The following is a 23,903-nucleotide window of genomic DNA, read 5'->3' as shown; positions in this document are numbered from 1 at the left end:
ACAAATGTGAATCACACAAATTAATGAAAAAATGTGAACTAATGTGAACTAATTTCTATCTTCTATAGTTGTTACCGAATATTTAGCTTGCCGTTCTTATTATTCCATCCGTTCCGTTGATTTGTAATCGGTTCCGCTACATAGCAGGTTAGATTTCAAGTTAAAATATTGGTAAATAGTATTAACCGAAATTTATTAGAAAGTCAGGTTTCCTAACTGTTTCCCGGCATAATCAGCAAACACGTTGACGCGTTAAACATACCTGAAAACTATTAATGTAAGTTGAATAACTTTAAGTCGCTTCAATAATACTTATAATAAACTTTCAGTTTGAAGCGTTTCGCTAGCAAAATTGGTTTTTTGTAACGCCCACCGTCAACATTCTTCAAAATTAATATGGCTGGATCAAATAACGAGGGTCAGGAAGGAACCCCTGCCAGAAATTCCGAGAAAAGCAGTTGTGTTGCTTGCCAGAAGCCCGACTCATGGAGCAACTTGGTGCAGTGTGACAATTGTCAAAGTTGGTGGCACCAGCTGTGTGCAGGAGTTACTGGATCGATTGCTCATCGCCGGTGGAGTTGCCGAAATTGTATACCGGCAATCAGTGAAAGTTCCTTGCTTACAACGTCCAGCATACTTAACCGACGGAAGAAACTCCAGCTGCAGCTGCTACAAGAACAGCGCGCACTGGATCGTCGTGCTCGCAAGGTTCGCGAAAAGGCACGAGAAGATCGCCTCAAATCTCAGCTGGAAGAAATCCAAGCTGAAAAAGACTATATCGATGGCAAGTTTAAGCTCTTGCAAGAAGACCACATCTCTGACAAAGAAGAAGAAGTACGTAGTCTTATCAGTCATCGATCTCGCAGGAAGAGGATCGAAACCTGGGTGGAAAACTCTTCCCGTCGAGACGACCCGGTCAGTGTACAGCTCGGAATTATGGAACCGGAAAAGGATAAGCAGCAGCAATCAAGCGGCGCCATTCAACCCGATGCTTCCGAAGCACATCCGAAGCAGTTCACTCCACGACGCTCTACAGGAACGATACCCAAGCTATCAGTGGCACATCCGCCGGTGTTCAACCAGCCGCAAATAGATATTAGCCCAATGCATCCAGCCGTAGCCAGAGGTACCGGAAGAATCCTCTCAACTCCAGCGGGAATGGACACCAGTCGCAGCCAAGTTCAGGATCATGTAACGAATGATAAACAGTGTTCTCTTCCCTCCGAGATGATTCAACAAGTCCCAGGTAAGACTGTTCCAATTATTCATCCACATGACCAAAATACACTGCCTTGCCAACAAAGTGAGCCCCTATCACACCTAATTCAACAACTTGGGCTGGGCCCAAATGAACACATAAATTTTACCCATCTATTGCCCGCGTACCAACCAACGCCTTCTCAACTTGCTGCTAGGCAGGTAATGAACCGCGATTTGCCTACATTTACTGGTTCACCAGCTGAGTGGCCCATCTTCATTAGTACCTTTATTAATACCACTCTTAATTGTGGCTTTAGCCCAGCCGAAAATTTAGTTCGCCTTCAGCGTTGCCTTAAGGGCCCTGCTTTAGAAGCTGTCCGAAGCGATTTGCTTCAGCCAGAGTGTGTTCCCCAAATTATGGAAACCCTTCGCTTCGTTTATGGACGGCCCGAATTGCTGTTAGAGGAACTTCTGGAAAAAATTCGTGGAATTCCAGCTCCAAAACCGGATCGTCTTGAGACTTTGGTCGATTATGGTGTGGCCGTTAAAAGTTTGAGTGGCCATCTAGAAGCCGCCCATCTGCATGAACATCTCTCAAATCCCACTCTGTTATCCGAACTCGTCAATCGATTACCCGCGCATGTGATGTATGATTGGGCAAAACATTGCAAAGGTTTGAGCGAAGTGAATCTAAAAACATTTGGTGCCTTCATGAATAACGTAGCGCGAACAGTGAGTCAAGTTTGTCCGAGCAGTGGAGTAGCAGTGAAGAAGGAGACAAATAAAATAAAACGTGGCACAGTTCATGCGCACACGGAGCTGCCACCGGAACGATACCATCCGGGAAAAAGATGTCCGAAATGTGCTGGTCAACACTATCTGAGGGATTGCGAAGATTTCATATTGTCCAATATAGAAGAGCGCTGGAACTTAATCAACTCTACACAGATATGTCGTATCTGTCTTTTTGCCCATGGGAAGAGATCGTGTCGAAGCCAAAACAAATGTGGGATTTCCGGTTGCAACTATCGCCATCATACCCTTCTTCACACCCCCTCTTCCTCTCCGAATCCGCCGCATCCTTCGTCGACAGTTAGAGATTCAGGCCGATCACAATCAGGAATGCAGAACCAAACTCCTATTACCGTTCAACCAGCTGCCTCTGGCGAAATACTGTCTCATAGAAGTTCGGAACGTGGGAGTCTATTTCGAATAATTCCTATCACAGTGTACGGTAACGGAAAGTCCATCGACACCGTTGCTTTCATCGATGAAGGATCGTCCCTCACGCTGATTGAGGAATCACTTGTCAACGAATTGAACATAAAAGGGACTCCTCAAGCACTCTGCCTTCAGTGGACCGGCAATATGTCACGCATAGAAAAGGATTCTGAAATTGTCGATCTTGTGATTTCCGGAATAAACCAGCAGAAAACCAACATGAAAGAAACGCGTACGGTTAAACGATTGTCATTGCCGACACAAACGTTGGATTATGAATACTTAGCAAACAAATATCGACATCTTAAAGGACTCCCGGTGGGGAGCTACGTCAATGCAGTCCCTCGGATCTTGATCGGCGTGAACAACCTTCATCTGACCGTGCCATTGAGAGTCAAGGAAGGGCAATCGGATGAACCAAAGGCTGCAAAAACTCGCTTGGGCTGGTGCATCTACGGTGGAGCTAAAAGTGAATCAAATATCCCGTCTATTAGCTTTCACGCTTGTGAATGTTTGAAAGATGAAACTCTTCACTCGATGGTGCGTAATTTCATCTCACAAGAAGATGCAGGATTGACAACGGAAATTACCTTAGAATCCGAAGCAGATAAAAGAGCCCGTTCCATCTTGGAAGAAACAACACACAGAATAGGTGAAAGATTCTCAACTCGACTTCTTTGGCGTTTCGATGAGTTCGAACTACCCGATAGCTACCCAATGGCGGTGAAACGCATGGAATGCCTGGAACGTAAAATGGCTAAGAATCCACGTCTACTAGAAAATTTAAAGAAACAATTAGAAGATTACCAGGCAAAGGGTTATGCGCATTTAGCGACAGAAACGGAGCTAAGGAACTCTGATCCAAGACGCACATGGTATTTACCACTAGGTGTGGTCGTAAACCCTAAAAAACCGGAGAAGGTGAGAATGATTTGGGACGCTTCCGCTACAGTTAACGGAATATCCTTGAATACCATGCTACTTAAAGGGCCTGATGAACTGATTCCACTTCCCTGGATCCTATTCCGCTTTCGCCAGTACCCAGTTGCCGTGACAGCAGACATATCTGAAATGTTTCACCAAATCATGATCGATCCGGTAGATCAGCAAGCTCAACGTTTCCTATGGAGATCAGATCCTCGAAGTTCACCCGAAATCTACGTGATGAACGTAGCCACCTTCGGAGCGACGTGTTCACCAGCAGCCGCCCAGTTCGTCAAGAACAAGAACGCTAGAGAATTTCGAAATAGTTACCCTAGAGCCGTTGAAGGAATTACGCAGCGACATTACGTCGATGACTACGCGGACAGTTTCGAGACATCTGAAGAGGCTACAAGAGTGTCTTCGGAAGTTCGGTTGATTCATGCAGCTGGTGGCTTCAACATACGAGGTTGGCGGTCTAATGATACAAATGTACTTGTGAGCTTAGGAGAGAGTACGGCTCAACAATCCAAAACCCTAGATCTTGAGTTACGGAGCTACGAACGCGTTCTTGGAATGCACTGGCTACCTGAAGAAGATGTTTTGGGGTACTCTACAACACTTCCGCAAGAACTCCATGACATAATTAAGCTGAGAAACCGACCAACAAAGCGTCAAGTTCTACGTTGCCTCATGAGTTTTTTCGATCCGCTCGGTTTGTTGGCGGCCTTTATTCTACATGGTAAAGTGTTGCTTCAGGACATTTGGCGCTCAGGGATTGAATGGGACGAGGTGATCGTGGATGAGGCTTTCGAAAAGTGGCAACGGTGGACAGATCAATTCGAACACGTATCTAAGCTTCGGATTCCACGCTGTTATTTCGATAAAGTGACCAGAGTCCACTATCAACAAATGGAGCTACACATCTTTGTAGATGCCAGCGAGGATGCCTATGCTGCAGCCGGTTACTTTCGTATCCCCAGCGGTCCTGGCATGTTTGAATGTACTCTTGTAGCGGCCAAAAATAAGGTCGCTCCGCTAAAACACTGGTCTATCCCGCGATTAGAACTGCAAGCTGCTGTAACAGGAGCGCGTCTGAGGAAGTTCATTTCCGATGGTCATTCAGTCGCAGCACAGCGTGTTGTATATTGGTCAGATTCAAGTACGGTACTGGCGTGGATTCGATCGGATCACCGTAGATTTTCGCAGTTCGTGGCATGCCGTGTAGGAGAAATCTTATCGTCGACAAACGTGTCAGAATGGCGATGGGTGCCATCACGATTCAACGTTGCAGATCATGCTACTAAATGGGGACAAGGACCTCCACTCTGGTCGGACGATACTTGGTTCAAAGGCCCGAACTTTCTGTGGGGACCAGAAGAGGACTGGCCCCAACCAAAGATTCCGAAAACGACAACCGAAGAACTTAGAGTTTCGTGTGTGCATTCTGCAGTTGTTGCTATGGAGTCCGTAGTTACCTTCACTAACTTCTCAAAATGGGAACGCCTGGTACGAACGATGGCATACGTCTACCGGTATGGTAATTATTATTTGCGTTTATTTGAAAACAGATATAGTGGATTTCTTAGTCAAGAAGAGCTCAGCGCAGGAGAAAATGCAATTTTCCGTTTATGCCAACAGCAATGTTTTTTAGAAGAGTTTGAAATTTTAAAACGCAATCAAAAGTTACCGCTACAGACTAAAACCGCCATACCTAAGAACAGCGTTCTCTATAAACACTCTCCATACTTGGACGAAAAAGGCGTGATTCGGGCAGATAGTAGAATCGGAGCAGCAAAAAACCTAGCGATAAATTTAAAATTTCCTGTTATTTTACCCAAGGATCACTACGTAACCGAACTGATTATAGACTATTATCACAGGAAATACCACCATTGTAACGCGGAGACAGTCGTCAACGAAATTCGTCAATACTTCATCGTTGCACAGCTAAGACCAACCGTAAAGAAAATAGCCCGAAGATCCCAACATTGTAAAGTCTACCGACCACAACCTCAAACTCCTCGAATGGCTCCCTTACCGGAAGCTAGACTGGCTTCGTTCATCCGTCCATTTAGCTACGTTGGACTAGATCTGTTCGGGCCATTGTTTGTAAAAGTCGGAAGAAGTTCGGTGAAGCGATGGGTGTCTCTCTTCACATGCTTGACAATTCGCGCTGTACATGTTGAGATAGTGCACAGTCTTAACACATAATCGTGTATAATGAGCATAAGAAGGTTCATCGGCAGACGCGGAGCACCAGTAGAAATCCATTCGGATAATGGTACGAACTTTCGTGGCGCGGATAACATCCTCAAGAAGCAAATCGAACAGATGCATTTGAACATGGCATCCACCTTCACGAATGCACGCACGAAATGGGTTTTTATACCTCCTGGAACTCCTCACATGGGCGGATGCTGGGAGCGCATGGTACGCTCTGTTAAAACAGCCTTGGACGCGAGCATTTGCGCTGGACTTAAGCTTGATGACGAAGCGCTGTACACACTATTGGTAGATGCAGAAGGCATAGTAAACTCCCGTCCACTCACTTATCTGCCATTAGACTCGGAAGAACAAGAAGCTCTGACACCCAACCACTTCTTGCTCGGCAGCTCTGATGGCGTGAAGCAGAAACCGGAGAAAGCAACCGACGACGCTAAAGCGATAGGCAATACCTGGCAACAAATTCAACAGCAGCTGGACGTATTTTGGAAACGGTGGATGCGCGAATACCTACCCTCGATAACGCGTCGTACCAAGTGGTTCGACGATGTAAAGCCTATTGAAGTTGGAGATTTGGTCGTTATCGTCAATGAAGCACGGAGAAACGGTTGGACGCGGGGTCGGGTACATGAAGTCATTAACGGGGCTGATGGGCGTATTCGTAAAGCTACCGTCCTGACAAATAAGGGGCTCACGAGGCAGTCGGTCGCTAAATTGGCAGTCTTGGACGTACAACAAGGGGAAACCCTGGGCCTAGGCAACCCGGTGGCCAGCGTTACGGGGGGGAGGATGTTGAGAACTGGGTGCACTGCTTGAGAGTACCTCGAGACGCCGCCAAACAATCGTGACGAATCTTGAAACTATTTGGGGCGGACGCAGAGGCTATTTGACAGACGCAACGACGACCGGCATCCTATTGACATCGCCGTCGTTTCCTTGGTTACTTTATCACACTTCTCCGACGTGGCTACTTCGAGGTTAACAAATGTGAATCACACAAATTAATGAAAAAATGTGAACTAATGTGAACTAATTTCTATCTTCTATAGTTGTTACCGAATATTTAGCTTGCCGTTCTTATTATTCCATCCGTTCCGTTGATTTGTAATCGGTTCCGCTACATAGCAGGTTAGATTTCAAGTTAAAATATTGGTAAATAGTATTAACCGAAATTTATTAGAAAGTCAGGTTTCCTAACTGTTTCCCGGCATAATCAGCAAACACGTTGACGCGTTAAACATACCTGAAAACTATTAATGTAAGTTGAATAACTTTAAGTCGCTTCAATAATACTTATAATAAACTTTCAGTTTGAAGCGTTTCGCTAGCAAAATTGGTTTTCAGGTATGTTTAACGCGTCAACGTGTTAAATGGGTTTCTACTTCTATTTTCTTCGTTTCGATTTCTGATAATTTAAAAGAAAACAAATTGAATTTAATCAAAAATGAGATTTATTTTCATTACCACCATATTCGTCACACTGTCACTACACTTAAAACCCATTATTTAAACACAATTCTGGAACTTCTTTCCATCGAGCTGCATAGTTTGTTGAATCCTGTAAAACATGGAAAATATTTAACAATTAAAAATAGAATCATCAAATTGATAAATAATTTACCTGGTTAGGATCAGTAGAAACTAACTTCCATCCGGGACGACTTGGTGCTTGGGCTTCCTCTCACGGCTCTTCCTCGTCTTCTCCATGGATTTATTGGAGCTTTATTCTAAGCTGGAAAAAACACAAACCACAGCATAAATTGCATGAAATTTCGAAAGGGAAAACAATTCACACTTACCACTTTGCTCCAGAGGCTCGTGTTTGGGACCCGCAAGACGTCCTTTGTGGTGTACTGCTCGTCTTCCGATGCTGAATGCTCTTGAGCTGCCGCATCCAGACAAAATCAAGTTAGATAACTGACAACAATTCCCTTTTCCAATAGGAAAATACCACCACATGCTTGAGAAAATGGCAAAAAATGTATTCAAACCCATCCACCTAGACTTTACGTGAAATTCATGTGACAGTTATATGGAAGTACAGTAGTTACTACAAAGCATACGTAGAAGCGATGTGATGCCACAAAAGCTTAGTTTACGTGAAAAATCCCGTATAAATAATTTCTAAATTATTTTGGGTGTAAGGTTTTTTTTTCACGTGGATTGATTTTATTCTTAAGTTTTATTTTCACGTGGATTGATTTTGTTCAATTTTTTTTCTTTCATGACTTCTATTTTCTCTGATTTTTGCCATAAGCACGTTGAATTTCCACGGTTCTCGCGAGTTAACACATAATTAAGTCCTACATGTAAATGCCGGATTTGATAGCGCGTTTAAAACCAATGTGTAATTACAAATATACTTGTTTTAAAAATTTGAAAACTCATGAAAACTTTCATCATTGTATACTTTGGACAAATGAGTTTAAAAAGGTGGTGTATAGGGCAATTCAACTGAGATCCCAGCGAAAAACAAGATCTATAATCCAACTTAAACGATATTTTCTTCATACCATAGTTATTAACATTGCATATTAGTTGAGTAGTTAGTATTGTCTTAAATAAAATATGAAAAGTGCTGCTTATTTTCAGATAAAAAAGTTTTTGTACACCGAAAAAACTTTTCACATGAACGCTACGTGAAAATGTACATAGATTTTTGCCACCATGAAAATCACGTGAAATCTACGTGAATTTCAGGTATCAAACAGAACTCGCGCATAATGTTAACAAAATAAATAATACTGGATGCAAACATTGCAATATTCTTTATAGTAACACATGAAACCAAATGCTACGATATCGGTTGCAGATATAATTGAACAAATACCTTAACAATAATTTCTAAATTATTTTGGGTGAATGATTCTGAATCCTAAATTTGAAGAAAGTTAGTCCCACACACAAGTTTATGAAAAACTATTTCATCGTCATTTTGTAACCGTTAGATGATAACTAGAATAAATTTCACTTAAATTTAAAAATAAATAAGTGTTGGGATAAATAAATGTTGTATTAAACCCGCTGTTGCATGATGCCCCGTTTGACCGACGACGGTTTATATTTATTTGACTTCAAGCCTAATCACGCATCTGTTCGGTACAGAAAAGCCGGTTTTCTCCAAATATGTATTTGTGTTTTACTTTTGCATTCATATTAACTGATTTTAGGGGGCTCGTTCAAAATATAATCATGCAGACATGAATTCTTTATTTGCTCGACAGATGACTGACATAGAACGATCTTCTGTCTATTCTCAATTAATAAAATTACTTTTAAAGCTTGCTGTATTTGTACATTCAGCTGCCTAACATTCATTGACGGGACATAAAGATTCCCGAATTCGTTGCCGCCCAGCTTAGATTAATCAAGTACTACTACTTAGCCTCGCACTTCGCATTTGAATACATTTATGTTATCAGACATCAACGTACGAACGCGAAAGATGATAAGGAAACGTTCAAAGTAAAGTTTTTGAGCTAGCTGTCCAATCCCAGGCTGAGACAGCTTTCAATTTCTATCTGGTCTCGGTCCTGTTCGCATTCGATTTGTCGTCCACGTTGGCTGGTCAGTTTAAAATTTGTGGAAGGCCGGCAGAAGTATAGAGTAGTGAAATTCTATCAGCAGCGCGTTTGGGTAGTTGTCGATTGAAAGTAGTCACTATGAGTAGCCTGTCGCGTTTTCGATTAATTACATTCGATGTGCACAATACCTTGATACAGATTCGGTCTGCTCCAGGGAAGAAGTATGGGGAAATCGGTGCCATGTTCGGCATCAGTAATAATAAGAACCAGCTAGTGGCCAATTATGTTCAGAGCTGGTAAGTTTTATTTTCAAATCCTTCAAATCATGCATAAAAGCATCAAACTCTTCTTTAAAGGCATAAAATGAACCGTCTGCATCCCAATTTTGGACTCAAGACTAAGATAAGCTATAAGCAATGGTGGCAAATGATGATTGGAGGTGAGTAGATGTGAATCGATTTAAGTGCTACCGTATTACAATCGATGCTGATGAGGGCGCAAAGCAATGGAATAATTGACCTTTTGGGTCGCAAAATTTGATAATTATGTAACAATTTCAACGTGCTGAAGAATTGAAATTTGGCTATCATAGCGAGGGTTCAATTTTTGAGAAGAGCTTGAAAAACAGTTGAAATTTTAATTTAACATAATTAAATATCAAATACCAGTTCAAGGCTGTTCACAGTCCAAGAAACGGGTTTGTAGAATTTTAATGACGGAACTATTTTCCAGTAGGTATCGGTTTGTTCCTTAGTGCCCTGAAAGCGGTATAAAAACAGGTTTGGCGGACGTACTGGCAAGACGAAATATCATTAAAAGCTCATCGTGTATCTGCACCCACACCTTTACTAGATGCTTTCATATTCATACAGCTCGTTACTCGTGAAACTGTCTCATGTTTGTTAAAAGCTATTATATCTTAGGTTGTGTTTACAGTTAGAGGTAGTAATCTACTCATTAAATCGTGCATACTTATATGATTGATTAATTTTGTTTGCAATTAACTTGTGCTTGGGAACCTTTCGTTCGTATGTTTACAAGTGCAAGTCATAAAAATGTTTACACGTGCATCGAGTGTTTTTAATCATGCTAAACACTTTTCACTATGTTGTTATTGTCTTAAAACATGACAAAAGAAATATTTGCATTTTTGTCTAAACAGAGAGAAATTAATGAAGTATTCTCATTCATCTCTTGGTTGTATGTAATATACGCGAATTTAAACGTTAGAACTATTGATTTAAAGGCGAAAGGATTTTTTATATCAAAGGAAAGTGCCGCAAAAACAAAGGATTTTTCCCTTGATTTTGGGATAAATAAAAATTACTTTGATTCAAATACATTTTCCTTAGCATCGAAGATATGGTTTTCTTTGAATCAAAAAATGTACTTTGATTCAAAATCTTAAATACTTTGATTTAAAGCCTCACATCCTGGACCAAATTTCCGGAAGTCTTCCTGTAAAGAAGAGAGGAAAACAGAAAACTAAGATAACAAGACACAAATGAATGACAAAAATACTTTCCCTAAACACATTGAATGAAATATAGGGAAGGTAATTAAGCACTGGCAACTTTAAGATCGTAGTGTAACAATAAATAATATTGAAGGTACAATCTTTTATACATGCTAGCGTTGACCTTATCGGACAACTTGGAATTTCGCAGCTTTCAATTCGATACTTTTCTTAGATCTAATCGTCGTCGGCTGAACAGGTGACATAAAACTTATTTGAAACTGTAATAATTTACTTCAGATAAATTTAAAGAAAACTCGCCAAAAATCTTTCATGGTTATGAGAATTTTCCGCCATTATTTTTTCCATGGTTATGAGTTTCGAAGAAAATTTAATCGAAATCAAAGAATTTATTGTCTTTTGATTTCAAGCACTGTACATTAATTCAAAATTTGTGTACATGAACTTAAAATAATTGTCTTTCTTATTGAAAAAAAAAAAAAAATAAGATTTAGGGGAGATAAGGGCATTACGAGCACCCGGGGCATAATGAGCACTCCTCTTTTCTATTAAAGTACGTATTTTCTTACATAAATTTTCATGAGGATTTGTTTCTTACTTCCTATAGTATTATTTTTTCACAAAAAAGGCATCTCCTTATCATCTTTACAGAGATATTTAAAAAAACCAGCTACGTTCTCAAGTGACGAAAATATTATAATTTTTGAGCACCACGAAATAGGCTCTTGTGACCTTTAAATCATCTTGATCTATAATGTACGCACTGCAACTTGATGTACACATTGTTTCTCAATTTTCACCATCATAAAATTTTTAATTTTTCACTGTAATCAATTTTAAAACACGTTTCTACTTAAATTTGTTGGCTTGTGGCGAACAGAGCACTTTTAATCGGGGCACGATGAGCGTGTTCACTACATAATCTAGTAGCGAATTTAACTCGATGTAGTCAACTGAATTATAGAGCTTCAGCTTGACTAGTTTACACCTGACGATGTGGCCTATTGGTAAGGTGTCGGCGAGGTAATCAAAAGACTAGAGTTCGATTTATGTTCGAGGTGATTTTTTTTTTCCATTGAGCGTGTGTGAATTGCTTGAATTCTAAAAACAGACCTAAATTATTTTGTTATTGCTTTGTTTGATGAATCTACGACTCACCTGACATCATCGAGTTGAATTCGCTGCTAGATTCCCCGGCAAAAAACGCTCATCGTGCCCTGATTAATGGTGCTTATTCTACCCCAAGGCCCCCCCCCTTGGGTGCTCATTATGCCCCTACAGTGACTGGTTTTCAGCGTCTAGAAAAATTTTATAAAAATGGATTTTTAAACGTTTTGATCTAGTTTTTCAAGTTTCAGCCAACTAGTAAATAGACTATTTTAGTGTTCGAACACGAAACAATAGTGTAATTCACATATTACAGCTGTTTTCTATGGTTAAATAAGCGTTTTCCTTAAGGTGGCCATTATGCCCTTATCTCCCCTACATTCAAAGAATACTAGAACCTTAATTCAAAAACGTATTTCTTTTGTTTCAATGGCACAAGTGCTCTCCGCATGTAAATATGACACTAAGATTGACAGCTTGTAACTTTATTCGGGTGCATCCAAACTAGAAAAAAAATCTTCTTTCCCCTTTATAAACTCATGAAATCCTAAATCTTTTATTTTGCATAATTACTTTCATTAAAGGACGCTGTAGAACTCGTTTATGCTGACAGGAAACTTATTCCAAGGGTTTAGTTAGTTATTAGGTTGAGGGAAATTGTGATGATGAGACAAAATGTTGAAACCGTTATAATTGTTATCCAATTAACTTTTTTGTTTATATAGTTTTTCCAACCAAGAAGATACGGATTAGTTTGAGTGCTTTATCAAAACGTCGCTTTTATATCACCTTTGCCTGGGTTCCCTCGCATTGCTCAATATGATGAAATCGCCTTCAACGAATTTAACTTTTTAGTTCGATGAAACTTTTTTGTCAACTGGCAGCGCAAATGGGACGAGGATGAGTTAGGTCGGTGGCTCCACTCGATTATCCCAAGGGTAAGCCTTAAACCATGGGTGGCCAACATTTTCAACAGGCGGGCCAAATTTCAGAAATGAGATTGGCTGGCGGGCCAAAAAATAAATTTTCAGGTGTATTCAAAAAAATAATAATGACAGATTTTTGAGAGCGCTATAAAAACATTTGCCATCGAGTAAAGGTTGTGCTTGCCAGATTGCCCGGTTTCATCCTGGTTTGCCCGGATATTTAATACAAATTTTATTGAAAAATTCTCGGATTAATTAATCTTTTTTGCCAAATCGAACAGAAAAAAATCATGGAAGGTTTTGTAGATGCCTAAAATAGGTTTTAAAATATGCTGATAACGTTTGATGATATTTTTTTCATGGTTTTTTGTTACTGATTTGCTTTCGATATTGCCTCGAGGTTTGGTCGACAATTTAAAAATCAAAAAACCCGGACTTTGCCAGGTTTTTAGATGAAAATAATCTGGATTTTTTCGGCTCGGATACGTGTTGGAAAAATTCTGGAAACCTCAGTATAGATTTATCTTAATAAGTCGTTTTAGTTACTTGCATATTTTTACAAATCTTACTCGATTAAAAAAATAGTATAAATATTACGCAATACGAAATGAATTATCGCTCCCAACTTATGTATGTACGTCAATCCATTAAATCTCAATATAAACAAAGAACGCCCATCTTCCAAAGTTTTGAAGTTCACCTTTTTCTTAGGAAAAAATTGATAGCCAAATAAATAAACGCAGAATGGTATTGTTGAAAAAAAAAAGTAGCGTTAACAAGCATTTGACGTTTAAAAGAAAATTTTTTTCAACGGACTCTAGTTATATCTTGAATATTGATTTTTCAAGGTACTGACCTCAACCTCAACTCAACCCAACTCTTTACAATTTTTCAATGTCTCGCTTTGACAAGTGAATTTGGAAAGTCTTCTATGAACAGGAAGAATACAAATTTGAGTCTTTTTTAATCAATGCACCTTTTTCCATTCAAAATTTTGTTAAAAAAAATCGTTCTTTTGAGAGATTTGTCAGTAAGAAACCGGTTCTAGTTGAATTTTACTACTCAACTCTAAATTCTGTCTCGTTCTTCAATATTGGTCTTCATAAATACAGAGCAAGATGCCAATTAAAATATATTTGGATTTGGTTTAACGTTCATAAATATACCCTTTCCTGATAAAGCTATAAGAACAATATCAAATAGGAAAAATTTTCATAGTAAATTTTCGATATTTTACATATTTTACAAAAGATATAAAATTTGGATGGATGACAACGTTGTTGAAAAAGAATTCATGTTACAAATGGTTGAAGTTGTTGTAAATTTATAACTTTAATTATGTTAATATGCTTCGGTGACTTTTTACGATTTCGATACGATTTACTTTTCTCAGAGGCTATCTAAACTCCTCAATATTAAAACTAGAGTCCGCTTGAATGCTCCTCATACCAATGATATGTATGTAGTCACCAAAACCTAATGAAGAAAAATTAGAAAATGTGTGATGGAATTAACAGATTATGTGTCGAATACCGTACTTTTTTGATAATTTAAAAATTGTAATGGTAATTGTTTTTTTTATACAGTGACGGTATCCTTTTTTGTAAAATTATATGAGGCCCGCAGAGCCATAGAGGTATAAAAGCAAAAATAATTGATTTTGAGTAAATAATGCCAAACGATTCTCCATGTTAAATTTTTTAGATTTTCAAAATTATATTCGCATTCTTTTACGTTCGAAAGAAAATTGCAAATGTTCAAAAAATGTTTGGAAATGGGCAAACACTACAACTTAAAAGGATTGTATCCCATTTACCCGAAAACCATTGCCCAGAATGAATTTTTCCCAGAATGACAAATACCCGAAATCAAACCCCAGAATGAACCATTTCCCAGAAAAAAATTCCCCAGAATGCACCATTTACCAGAAATCTTTTCCCCAGAATGAACCGTTTCCCAGAATTTTTTTCCCCAGAATGGAACATTTACCAGAATGGCACAAATCCCAGATTTTTTCCCCTAATATTTTTATTTGTTTTTTTTTCTAATGAATTCTTGAATATTTCATATGATTCGAAATTATTTTTTTCCAAATGATTTTTTAAATGAAACAACGCCTTTGAAATTTTCCAACTAAATTTATTTTAGAACCAATATTGTGCTTTGTTTATGGTTTGGGTACTTTAATTGATTCAATGCTTACCATGGTCCTTTAAAAACCGTTTTGGTATCCGACTCCTCACGCTGCGCGTTTGAACTTGAAAGACGTTTTGTCCTTCACGCTGTCGCGTGGCGGACGGGGCTAAGGGATCACCCCTAGTTTTCACGCAGACCTAGGAAGCCCGGGCAGACCTAGACCAATGTCTTAGGGCCGCCGCTACCGACGGCGGGTCGGCGGCCTCCTCGGATTTGGGAGCTTCGGCGGCTTTGTGCCGCCTCAGCCCCTTCATCCTCGTTGGTTGCGGCCTTGCCGCAAAAGAATAAAGTTATTAAACCCCATTTTTTTTTGTAACAATTCCTTTTTTTTAAATAATTTCTAGTAAGGATAAATGTTTTCAATTTTCTGAGAAATGGTCCTTCTTGCGAAAAAATTTCTGGCACATGGTTCATTCTGGTGAAAAAAATTTCTGGGAAAATTTTTCTGGGGAATGGTTCGTCTGGGGAAAAAAAATCTGGGGAATGGTTCTTTCTGGCGATTGGAATTCTGGGGATTTTTCATTCTGGGCAATGGTTTTCGGGTAAATTGAGTACAACCACTTAAAAGCGTGTTTTCTCGAAATATGTTTTTAAACACTTTTACTCCTTTGGCTTATATCACTTAAAGAGAATTTCATATCTTTGTTTTGAATTTGGTTAGAGTAGATTGAGATATATTTTTCTTAATGATATACGCGGACCAAGAAAATCGATCAATTCTTAGAACATGGTTTTTTCAAAATAAGCTTCGCGGGCCACAAAAAGTTGGTCGCGAGCCACATGTGGCCCGCGGGCCATGGTTTGGCCACCCATGCCTTAAACCATGGTTTAAGAGATTGAACTTGAGTCGGGATTTTATTCGTATATTTTCCCGCCTCATGTCCAATCATTATTCCTTAGACGCGATACTGGCTGTGATAGACTTGGACTATATGTTCGAAGTATATCTTTTCCTAAAAGCTATTGATCTTCGTCTATAATTCTTTTTATTTTCACATTTCCCTATCTATTTTCAATTTTTTCTTCGAAAAGTGAACTAGATATAAGCTCACAATTGTAATCAAACAAAACAAGTTTGGCTCCTTAAATCCTAAAGGTATGAGCCGTTTCAAATAAAGAATTAAAAAAAAAATTAATGTTTTATTCTTTAAATTTTTCAACTTGCATACCTGCCTTATAATTCTCAAGAATGCTACGTATACCTTCACCAAGCCTATTTCAGTTAGCAACAAAACCTTTTTGAAAACCAAAACATTCAAAATTCTTGAAATAAATGTTAACGGAAAATTTATTGGGAGCGCAAATATTAACATTTAATAAAAGTGTGAGGCAGTTCATCAACGATGAACATGAAATTTTCAATCTGGGTCAGTGACAGCGATTCAATGAGAAAACCATGTGTTAACAACAAGTTCATAACATTTTCCTTATCAGCATCAATTGAATGCAAAACTTATGCTTACGTAATTTTAGACAACAACAATAAACACAGTTCTTATCTTTTTTAGTATATTTTAATTTTTTTAAATATTTTTTTCAGGGATATTCAACGAGAATGGAACACATAACATTCCTGAGGAAAAAATTCAAAAAATGACTGCTCATTTTATGGAATTTTTCAAAACTAGCGGCTTTTGGCAGCATTGCTACGGTTCGGTGGACTTTTTAAACTACTTAAAACTTCAGCGACACGTGGAATCAAATGGATCCAAACAGCCTCCGTTTAAGCTGGGAGTTATATCGAATTTTGACCCCCGCCTAGATGTTTTGCTTAGAAATATGAAAATAAACCACTACTTCGATTTCGTACTTAATTCCTATGACGTGGGTTACATGAAACCATCTAAGGAAATATTCAGTGCCGCAATGGAAGCTGCTGACCTGCCCGACTTACATCCCCATGAATGTTTGCATATTGGAGCCACACCGGTGACGGATTATTTTGGAGCTCGGAATGCCGGCTGGTACGGTTTGTTGCTCCATGAAAAGTCGGCCGAAGAGCTATCTCGCAAGTATGGCCAAACCGTTGACGACAACCACGTGTTTTCTAGTCTTTTTGATATTCATAAAAAGATATCTAACGATTACATGAAATGGTGAATAAATATTTTTTTAAATCTTAATTTTTCATATGTCTTGTGTCGAAATTTACCCCATGTTATGTTTGCTGTCAATATAGAGGATCTATCATTCAATACCAATTAAACCAGAAAATGTTGATATCGTTGTTTTAAGTAAAGATGTGTGACGACTTTTCTAGACAAAGGTTATAATCTTAAATTTCAACCTTGAGCATTAAAAATTATAATTATTACTTTTGAAATTGTTCTCTCTGATCGACGACTCTACATAAAGCCCGGTTTACAGAGTTGAAAATAGAATATATCCTTCTTTGTCAATAACTCAAAAATGCATCACACTTAGCATAGCATGCATGTCTACAACTGTTTTTATTTCGATTCTCCCGGTTTTCACCGCGGAAATTTTATCATGACGGAGAAATCGGAATAAAAATCGTTCTAGGTATAAGGAACGAGTTGTGGAGTGCTAATAAACCGTTCAGCTAAAATGCGAGATGAACCTTAGCATGTTCAATATGTACTCCCTGTTAGCCCATTATTGTTGTTTATTGTTGTTTATTTAATATAAAATCATCTGACACATGTAGGTGTCTTAATGATCTACTTAATATTATTAGTACATAACATGATACTATTCCTAAGTTCTTAGTTGGTCACTCAAGTCAGATTCAATGTGGCGTCTAAAAGTTGAAATGGATACATTGAAGTCGAAGACATTAAAATAACGTAAAAAGCATAATTTCGCGGAACGGAGAGGGTCATTGCTGCCATATCGCGTGCTTCTTGGTTCCAGAGAGAATAAATAAATAAATAAATATTACAGCGAGAGAGTATCCAGGAGCAGTCAATTTCGTTCCGAAGAATCTTTGCCACGAACATCGATTGACCGATGGAGCGACGATCCGACAGCGTATGAAGTCCAAGCAGGGCACATCGATGTGCGTATGGAGGTAAATTTAATGGATTCTCCCAAGGTAGCTCACGAAGAGCATAACGAACGAACCGACGTTGAATTGCTTCAAAACGCGCTGTCCATGCAGCTTCAAACGGCCACCATATCAGGTTCGCAGATTCCAATATTGAACGCACCAGACAGCAATACAAGGCTCGCAAGCAAATCGGATCAGTGAATTCTTTGCTCAAACGCATAATGAATCCCAGCATACGATTTGCCTTCTCGAGTACCACAGAATAGTGACGCTTAAAAGTCATACGGTTGTCCAATAAAACGCCAAGATCCTTAATCTCGTCAACACGATGCAACTGCTCGCCCAGAATATTGTAGTGATGCATGAATGGATTTTTCATACGCCCAAATGTGATAATACAGCACTTCGCTACGCTCAAAACAAGTAAATTATTAGCGCACCAGTTCACAACTGTGTCCAAGAATCGTTGCAATTCATAACAATCAGCTTGGTTGTTTATGACTAAAAATATTTTCAGGTCGTCCGCGTATAGGAGAACTCCACATCCAGTGAGCAAAAAATTAATGTCGTTACAGAATAGTGTAAACAATAAAGGACCCAAATTGCTGCCTTGGGGTACCCCAGACTTTGGAGTAAAGTCAGAGGATTCAGCAGAACCAATTCTTACAGCCAATCGACGATCCGTTAGGTAGCTTCTGATCCATGCACACAATCGTTCGGAGAAGCCAAGTCGATGCAATTTTTTCAGGAGAATATCATGGTTTACAGAATCGAATGCCGCCGAAATATCGGTATATATCGCGTCGATTTGTTTCCCGCCATCCATGTTGGATATGCAGAAGGATGTGAAAACCATCAGGTTTGAAGTTACCGAACGTTTAGGAAAAAATCCATGCTGATTCTCAGAGATCCAGTTCCGGCAAGCTGAAAACATGACATCGTTGACGATCCTCTCAAATACTTTCGAACAGGCAGCTAGCGATGTGACTCCGCGGTAGTTAAGAACATCTTGCTTGTCACCTTTTTTATGTACTGGGCTCATAAGCGATTTTTTCCAGATGGTAGGAAATTTTTGCTGTTGGAGAGACTGATTGAAAATTCGCGTAAGTGGTTTTACCAACAAAGCGCGACAGTTTTTCAATACGCATGCCGGTATTCCATCCTGACCAGCTGAAGTGGAGTTCTTTAAATTATTGATAGCTTCTAAAACCATTTCCTCGCGAACAGCAAAAACATCCAGATCCAACACATCGATGGGTAATCGTGTAACAGCGGCGTTTAATTGATCGGCAGTTGGCGATTCCACTGAAAAGACACTGGCGAAATGCGTCGCGAAAAGGCAACATTTATCAGCAGGCGACGTGGCAATGCGATTTTTTAATTTGAGGATAGCTGGAAGCCCGGACTCCTTTCGTTTAGAGTTTACAAATTTCCAAAACTTTTTTGGATTTCGACAAAGCTCGCTTTGAGTACGTTCCACATAACGGCGATAGCACAATCGATTATATATTCGGTATTGTTTAGTAGCAGCGTTCAAGTTGATTTTCGCAAATGGGCATCTGGAGTTACAAAACATCCGCAACAATTTCGAACGTGTCTTTTTCAATCGTTTCAGGTGAGCGTTAGTCCAAGGAGGTCGAAGAGGAGGTCGCATCAAGGGTACGGATTGATCGAAAGCGTCATCCAGAATTGCGTTAAATGTATTAACAGCTACATCTACGTCAAAGCAACTTTGGATATTGGACCAGTCGACTTCAGACAGAACACGGTTCATAGCATCAAAATCCGCGCGATTAAAGTCACGAGCTGTTGCATCGAAATCCTCAACAAATGCGATAGGACTCGGGAATGTAATTTCGAACTCCAAAGGAGGGTGGTACACGTCTATAGGTACGACGACATTGCTGGCCTCGATTATGGGGCTGATCAGATTAGATTCATCCACGAAAACCAAATCCAGCGTTCGATTTTGAGAATTTCGAATCCCGTTTCGCTGTTTCATTTCATTCAGCGTCGTTCCATCCAAGAGTGAAGCACTAGCTGTGTTTATCACTGAGGCAGAATCTAACACCATGGTGTTGTTCTGGCCAGGAATCCAAAACAATTGCGATTGCACGCAGCGAAAAGATTTTTTATTTCAAAGGAAAGTGCAGCGAAAACAAAGGAAAATTTCCTTTGATTTTGGGATAAATAAAAATTTCTTTGTTTCAAATGCATTTTCGTTTGTTTCAAAGAATTTTTCTTTTGAAAAATCTTTGATTCAAAATATTGATACTTTGAAACAAAAAACAGTTTCTTTTGATTCAAAGTTGCTTTCTTTTGCCACAAGGTAATTTAATTTAGATTTTAAAGCCTTTATTCATTGAACCATTTTCTATTTATTCCAATTGGAAGCATTATTTTCTGTTGTTTTGAAATTCCTATTAGGAATTTCGAATAATAAAAAGAAAGGATTTCAAATTTAAAATTTATTTTTATTCACATATAAATGAAACACTGGGTCACACACTGGTTCACTTCAATCGAATCATCCGGTTTAAATTTTCGTGGACCTGATCGCTGGATTGGAGCAGCGTCACCTCGGTTGAGGCATCCAGGGACTTGGAAAACCATCTATCGGCCGTGGTCCTGTAAAATTTCAAGCACTTATTGAAAATCTTCAATATTCATTCTTTAATTAACATAAACTTACCATACTTTATCCTGAATCCTCCTAACTAACTAACTCTGATCCACATATTTACTCGACCAGCCAAACCGTTTTAAATTTCTTTTTACTCAATGCAAAAAACCTTCTAAGTTTGAAGTTTTTATTTTAAGAAATTATTCCTTTGCATTGAATACATTTTTCTTTGGTTGAAAGAAAATTTACTTTGTTTCCAAATAAAAATGCAATTGAACAAATGTCTTTTGAATCAAAGAATTTGTTTAAAATCAAAGTCCAAAATTATTTGATTCAATAAATTAATTCTTTCTTTCAAAAATTATTTATTTGAAACAAAACCATAATTCATTGATTCAAAGAAAACAGGAGATTGAATCGAAAAAATGATTTTTTTGAATCAAAGTCAGTTTTAGGTGTGTTCAACGAAACTCAATCGAAGTCAATTGAAATGGATTGACAGTTGATCAGCTGTTTTTTCCAATTGACTTCGATCGATTTCAATCAGGCTGCTGAATGAACAGTCAGACACTAATACTAATGCGCTTAGTTTGTTTTCATTTTTTATTTGGCTGTGCACTTTGAGGTTTCGGGATTATTTTCTTATAAAAAAAAAGCATAATCGTAATCGTTTTTAGATAATTTGTTTTGTAATTCTACATTTTTTCAATATCGGCGGACGGAAACAATCCTGGTGTGTTCGAGGGACAAAGAACGGCCATCCTGGAGTTGGAAGCATATTTGTAACATGGCCCTACAGCTTTAGAATTTGAAATAATAGGATCCGGGAGGTGAAATGTTATGAAAACAACACTGCCTGGAATAGGTCAGCAGGAACCGGCTTCGATAATGTGCCGGGTCTACACCTTATGCGACAAAACTGATTTCCACAGTTACAGGATCTGCATAACCGTCAGCTCGAGTTCAAATTCTTCAAGAAAAAGTTTATCATATACCCGTGACGCTGACAAACAGAAACCCTCCTATTTATTTTATTTATTTATTTATTTTATATTTTTGCCAGCCATTGGTGACATTTTTGATGCTGCAGGCCAGTGTCCAACTGGCCGAAGAAGGTACATCACCCCGACGGTCCTGGCCCAGGTCATAGCGGCACCGAACTTATACTCTCGACACTGGTATCTCCCAGAAGTAACGGGATCCGCCCACATAGGCGGGAATGCTCCGGGAGAGGCTTCCTTTGAGTCCGGACCAAAAGACAACACGCATGAGGACGTTTTCCTAGGAGGCTGCATTGGAAGCAGAATGGGAGGAATAAACGACGCAGCATGGGAAGAGCATTGGGCAAATTTGTGGAATCACAGTTGATGGATCCGGTTCGGATAAATACCCATAGAAAGTAAAAGTATAATAAACAATTTAGAATTCGAATTAAATGGTTTATTTAATTTTAAGTATACTATTTACATAATTGTTTTAACATTCCATAGATAAATCCGCTTGAGGAGTGCCTAATAAAAAAGCGCGTTCACTTTTCTTGGCGTGTGTGTTTCTTTACCAGTAAAATTTCACATGAAACTAATTTTCTAAAGTGGTTTTTAACTAGACTGAAAGATGCTCCTAAATAATGCACCACTGACACAGCACAGCACAGCAACACCTCATCGACCGACATCACTTTCACTGCGGTACTGCTCCACCGACTCAGAACACCTGGCACAGCAACACCGACTCAGCATGCCCGCACAGCACCATCGACCCAGCATTGATGACACAGCACCACCGACCAGCACCCCTAGCACAGCACCGCCGACCAGCACCACTAGCACAGCACCACCGACTCAGAATACCTGGCACAGCAACACAGACTCAGCATGAATGGCACAGCACCACCGACCCAGCATGGCAGCACCACCGACCAGCACAATTGACTCAGCACGACAAGCACCGCACCACCGACTCAGCACACGACAGAAAACACCGCACCGAATGACACCACTTTCATTTCTTTCTAATAATTTTTCACAACAAACCAAATCAGCTGTTTTTTGACAGAAAACAACTGCATTTGTGTTAGTGTGATAGAAATCGATAGAAACGAATCCTGCTCTCGAGCTTGATCGATTTCGATTGATTTCAATCGATTCCGATTGGCTTCATTGAACGTCAATTGGATTAGTTTCGACCAAAACATTGGCTGAGTGAACAACAATTTACCAATCGAAATCGATTGAAACCAATTTCAATTGCCTGTTGAACAGGCCTTTTGTTTCGTTTCAAAATTCAAGTTTTCTCTGCGTGTGGTTGAAGTCACCAAGAAGAATAACATTACACGCAGGGTATCGTAGTCTAGCCTCTGATAGCATGTCAACGTGCAAATCGATGATTGAACAGTCGTAACTTTTTTCTGGAGGTATATATCCGGTTCCGATCAGAAATGAGCTGTTATCATGTGACACTCTAACCCATAAATTTTCTACGCTATCAGTGATCAGTGATCATTATTGTCTGTCGATAAATCATTATGATATTACCGACATCGCTGATAATCCACAATTGAACATCCATCGTTGACAGTACCATTCCGATGAGCACTCTCTGCTCCGGAAGCGAAAGCTGCAACGCTGAAGGGCGAGGAATTCATGGCGGCTTTTTGAATGCAGTAAATTGGAGGTGGATGAGGTAGAGTATAATAAAACCTAATCCGGAAGAGAATTGTAAACAATTATTAATCGTCTTATTTTGATGAATAATAAAATCTATATAAATATATTACGCGAATCGTCTACTCATTTTGCATTTTATCATGAAATCTCGCGTAAAATTTTCGATAGACTCAAAACATTACCATTACCAAATCATTTTGGATGAGTTTTGATAACACCAATAGAAGGATGAGTTTTGATAACACCAAACTGATAAAAAAATCACCTTTATTTATTTTTGGTTGATTTTTAAAAGATGTTAGGAATTTATCCAGTCAGTTTGAGAATTGAATGTTATCAATTTTGTGATTCCAAGTAAATAGCATCACTATCATAAGAACGGATTGGAGGATCAGGAAACATTGAAAAATGCAAACTACCCAAAAATACAAAAAAAACGTACCAGATATCAGATAAAAAAAACAATCTATCAAGCACGAGTGAGTTTAGGAATATAAACACTTGAACTCGATCAACAAAAATAAAATCAAGATCAAAGAAAATCAGCTTTTAAATTTACGTTCAAATATAACTGAATATCCAGATTCATAAAGCCAAATTCAGAATATTGATATAAATTAACAATAAAATTCAGAATTAAATTTAACTGTTTGGATTACAGTTTCTTATCTTACGATCATAAACTAAAATTTTAAATAATTTGTGATTGTGTTGAATTTTTACTCCAAATACTTATAATAGATTCGCCTTCATTCAAGGTTTCAAATGTTAAGAGAAAAGTAATCCAAAAACATGACAGTTTGAAT

The 23,903-nt window shown here is 38.8% G+C and overlaps 2 protein-coding genes across 2 annotated transcripts; both read left to right on the top strand.

Moving 5' to 3' along the window:
• Positions 1-396: 396 nt before the first annotated feature.
• LOC129752769 (uncharacterized) lies at positions 397-5,296 on the top strand. Its single transcript, XM_055748539.1, has 2 exons — positions 397-4,882; positions 5,226-5,296. The coding sequence occupies exons 1-2, from the start codon at positions 397-399 to the stop codon at positions 5,294-5,296; spliced, it is 4,557 nt and encodes a 1,518-aa protein (XP_055604514.1).
• Positions 5,297-9,064: 3,768 nt separating this feature from the next.
• LOC129755434 (rhythmically expressed gene 2 protein-like) lies at positions 9,065-16,921 on the top strand. Its single transcript, XM_055751930.1, has 3 exons — positions 9,065-9,388; positions 9,449-9,531; positions 16,339-16,921. The coding sequence occupies exons 1-3, from the start codon at positions 9,231-9,233 to the stop codon at positions 16,896-16,898; spliced, it is 801 nt and encodes a 266-aa protein (XP_055607905.1). The 5' UTR covers positions 9,065-9,230; the 3' UTR covers positions 16,899-16,921.
• The last annotated feature ends 6,982 nt before the right edge of the window (positions 16,922-23,903 follow it).

This window comes from Uranotaenia lowii, chromosome 3 (assembly GCF_029784155.1).
Source record: "Uranotaenia lowii strain MFRU-FL chromosome 3, ASM2978415v1, whole genome shotgun sequence".
Taxonomy (NCBI): domain Eukaryota; kingdom Metazoa; phylum Arthropoda; class Insecta; order Diptera; family Culicidae; genus Uranotaenia; species Uranotaenia lowii.
Note: the sequence above shows the minus strand (reverse complement) of the source record. Positions and strands in the feature narration are given on the sequence as shown.

Bases quoted from the DNA above. Each gene is read 5' to 3' on its own strand.
- LOC129752769 (XM_055748539.1), top strand. From the start codon at position 397: ATGGCTGGATCAAATAACGAGGGTCAGGAAGGAACCCCTGCCAGAAAT. The intron at 4,883-5,225 runs GTAATTATTATT...CTATTATCACAG, and splicing joins GGCATACGTCTACCGGTATG to GAAATACCACCATTGTAACG.
- LOC129755434 (XM_055751930.1), top strand. From the start codon at position 9,231: ATGAGTAGCCTGTCGCGTTTTCGATTAATTACATTCGATGTGCACAAT. The intron at 9,389-9,448 runs GTAAGTTTTATT...TCTTCTTTAAAG, and splicing joins GCCAATTATGTTCAGAGCTG to GCATAAAATGAACCGTCTGC. The intron at 9,532-16,338 runs GTGAGTAGATGT...TATTTTTTTCAG, and splicing joins GTGGCAAATGATGATTGGAG to GGATATTCAACGAGAATGGA.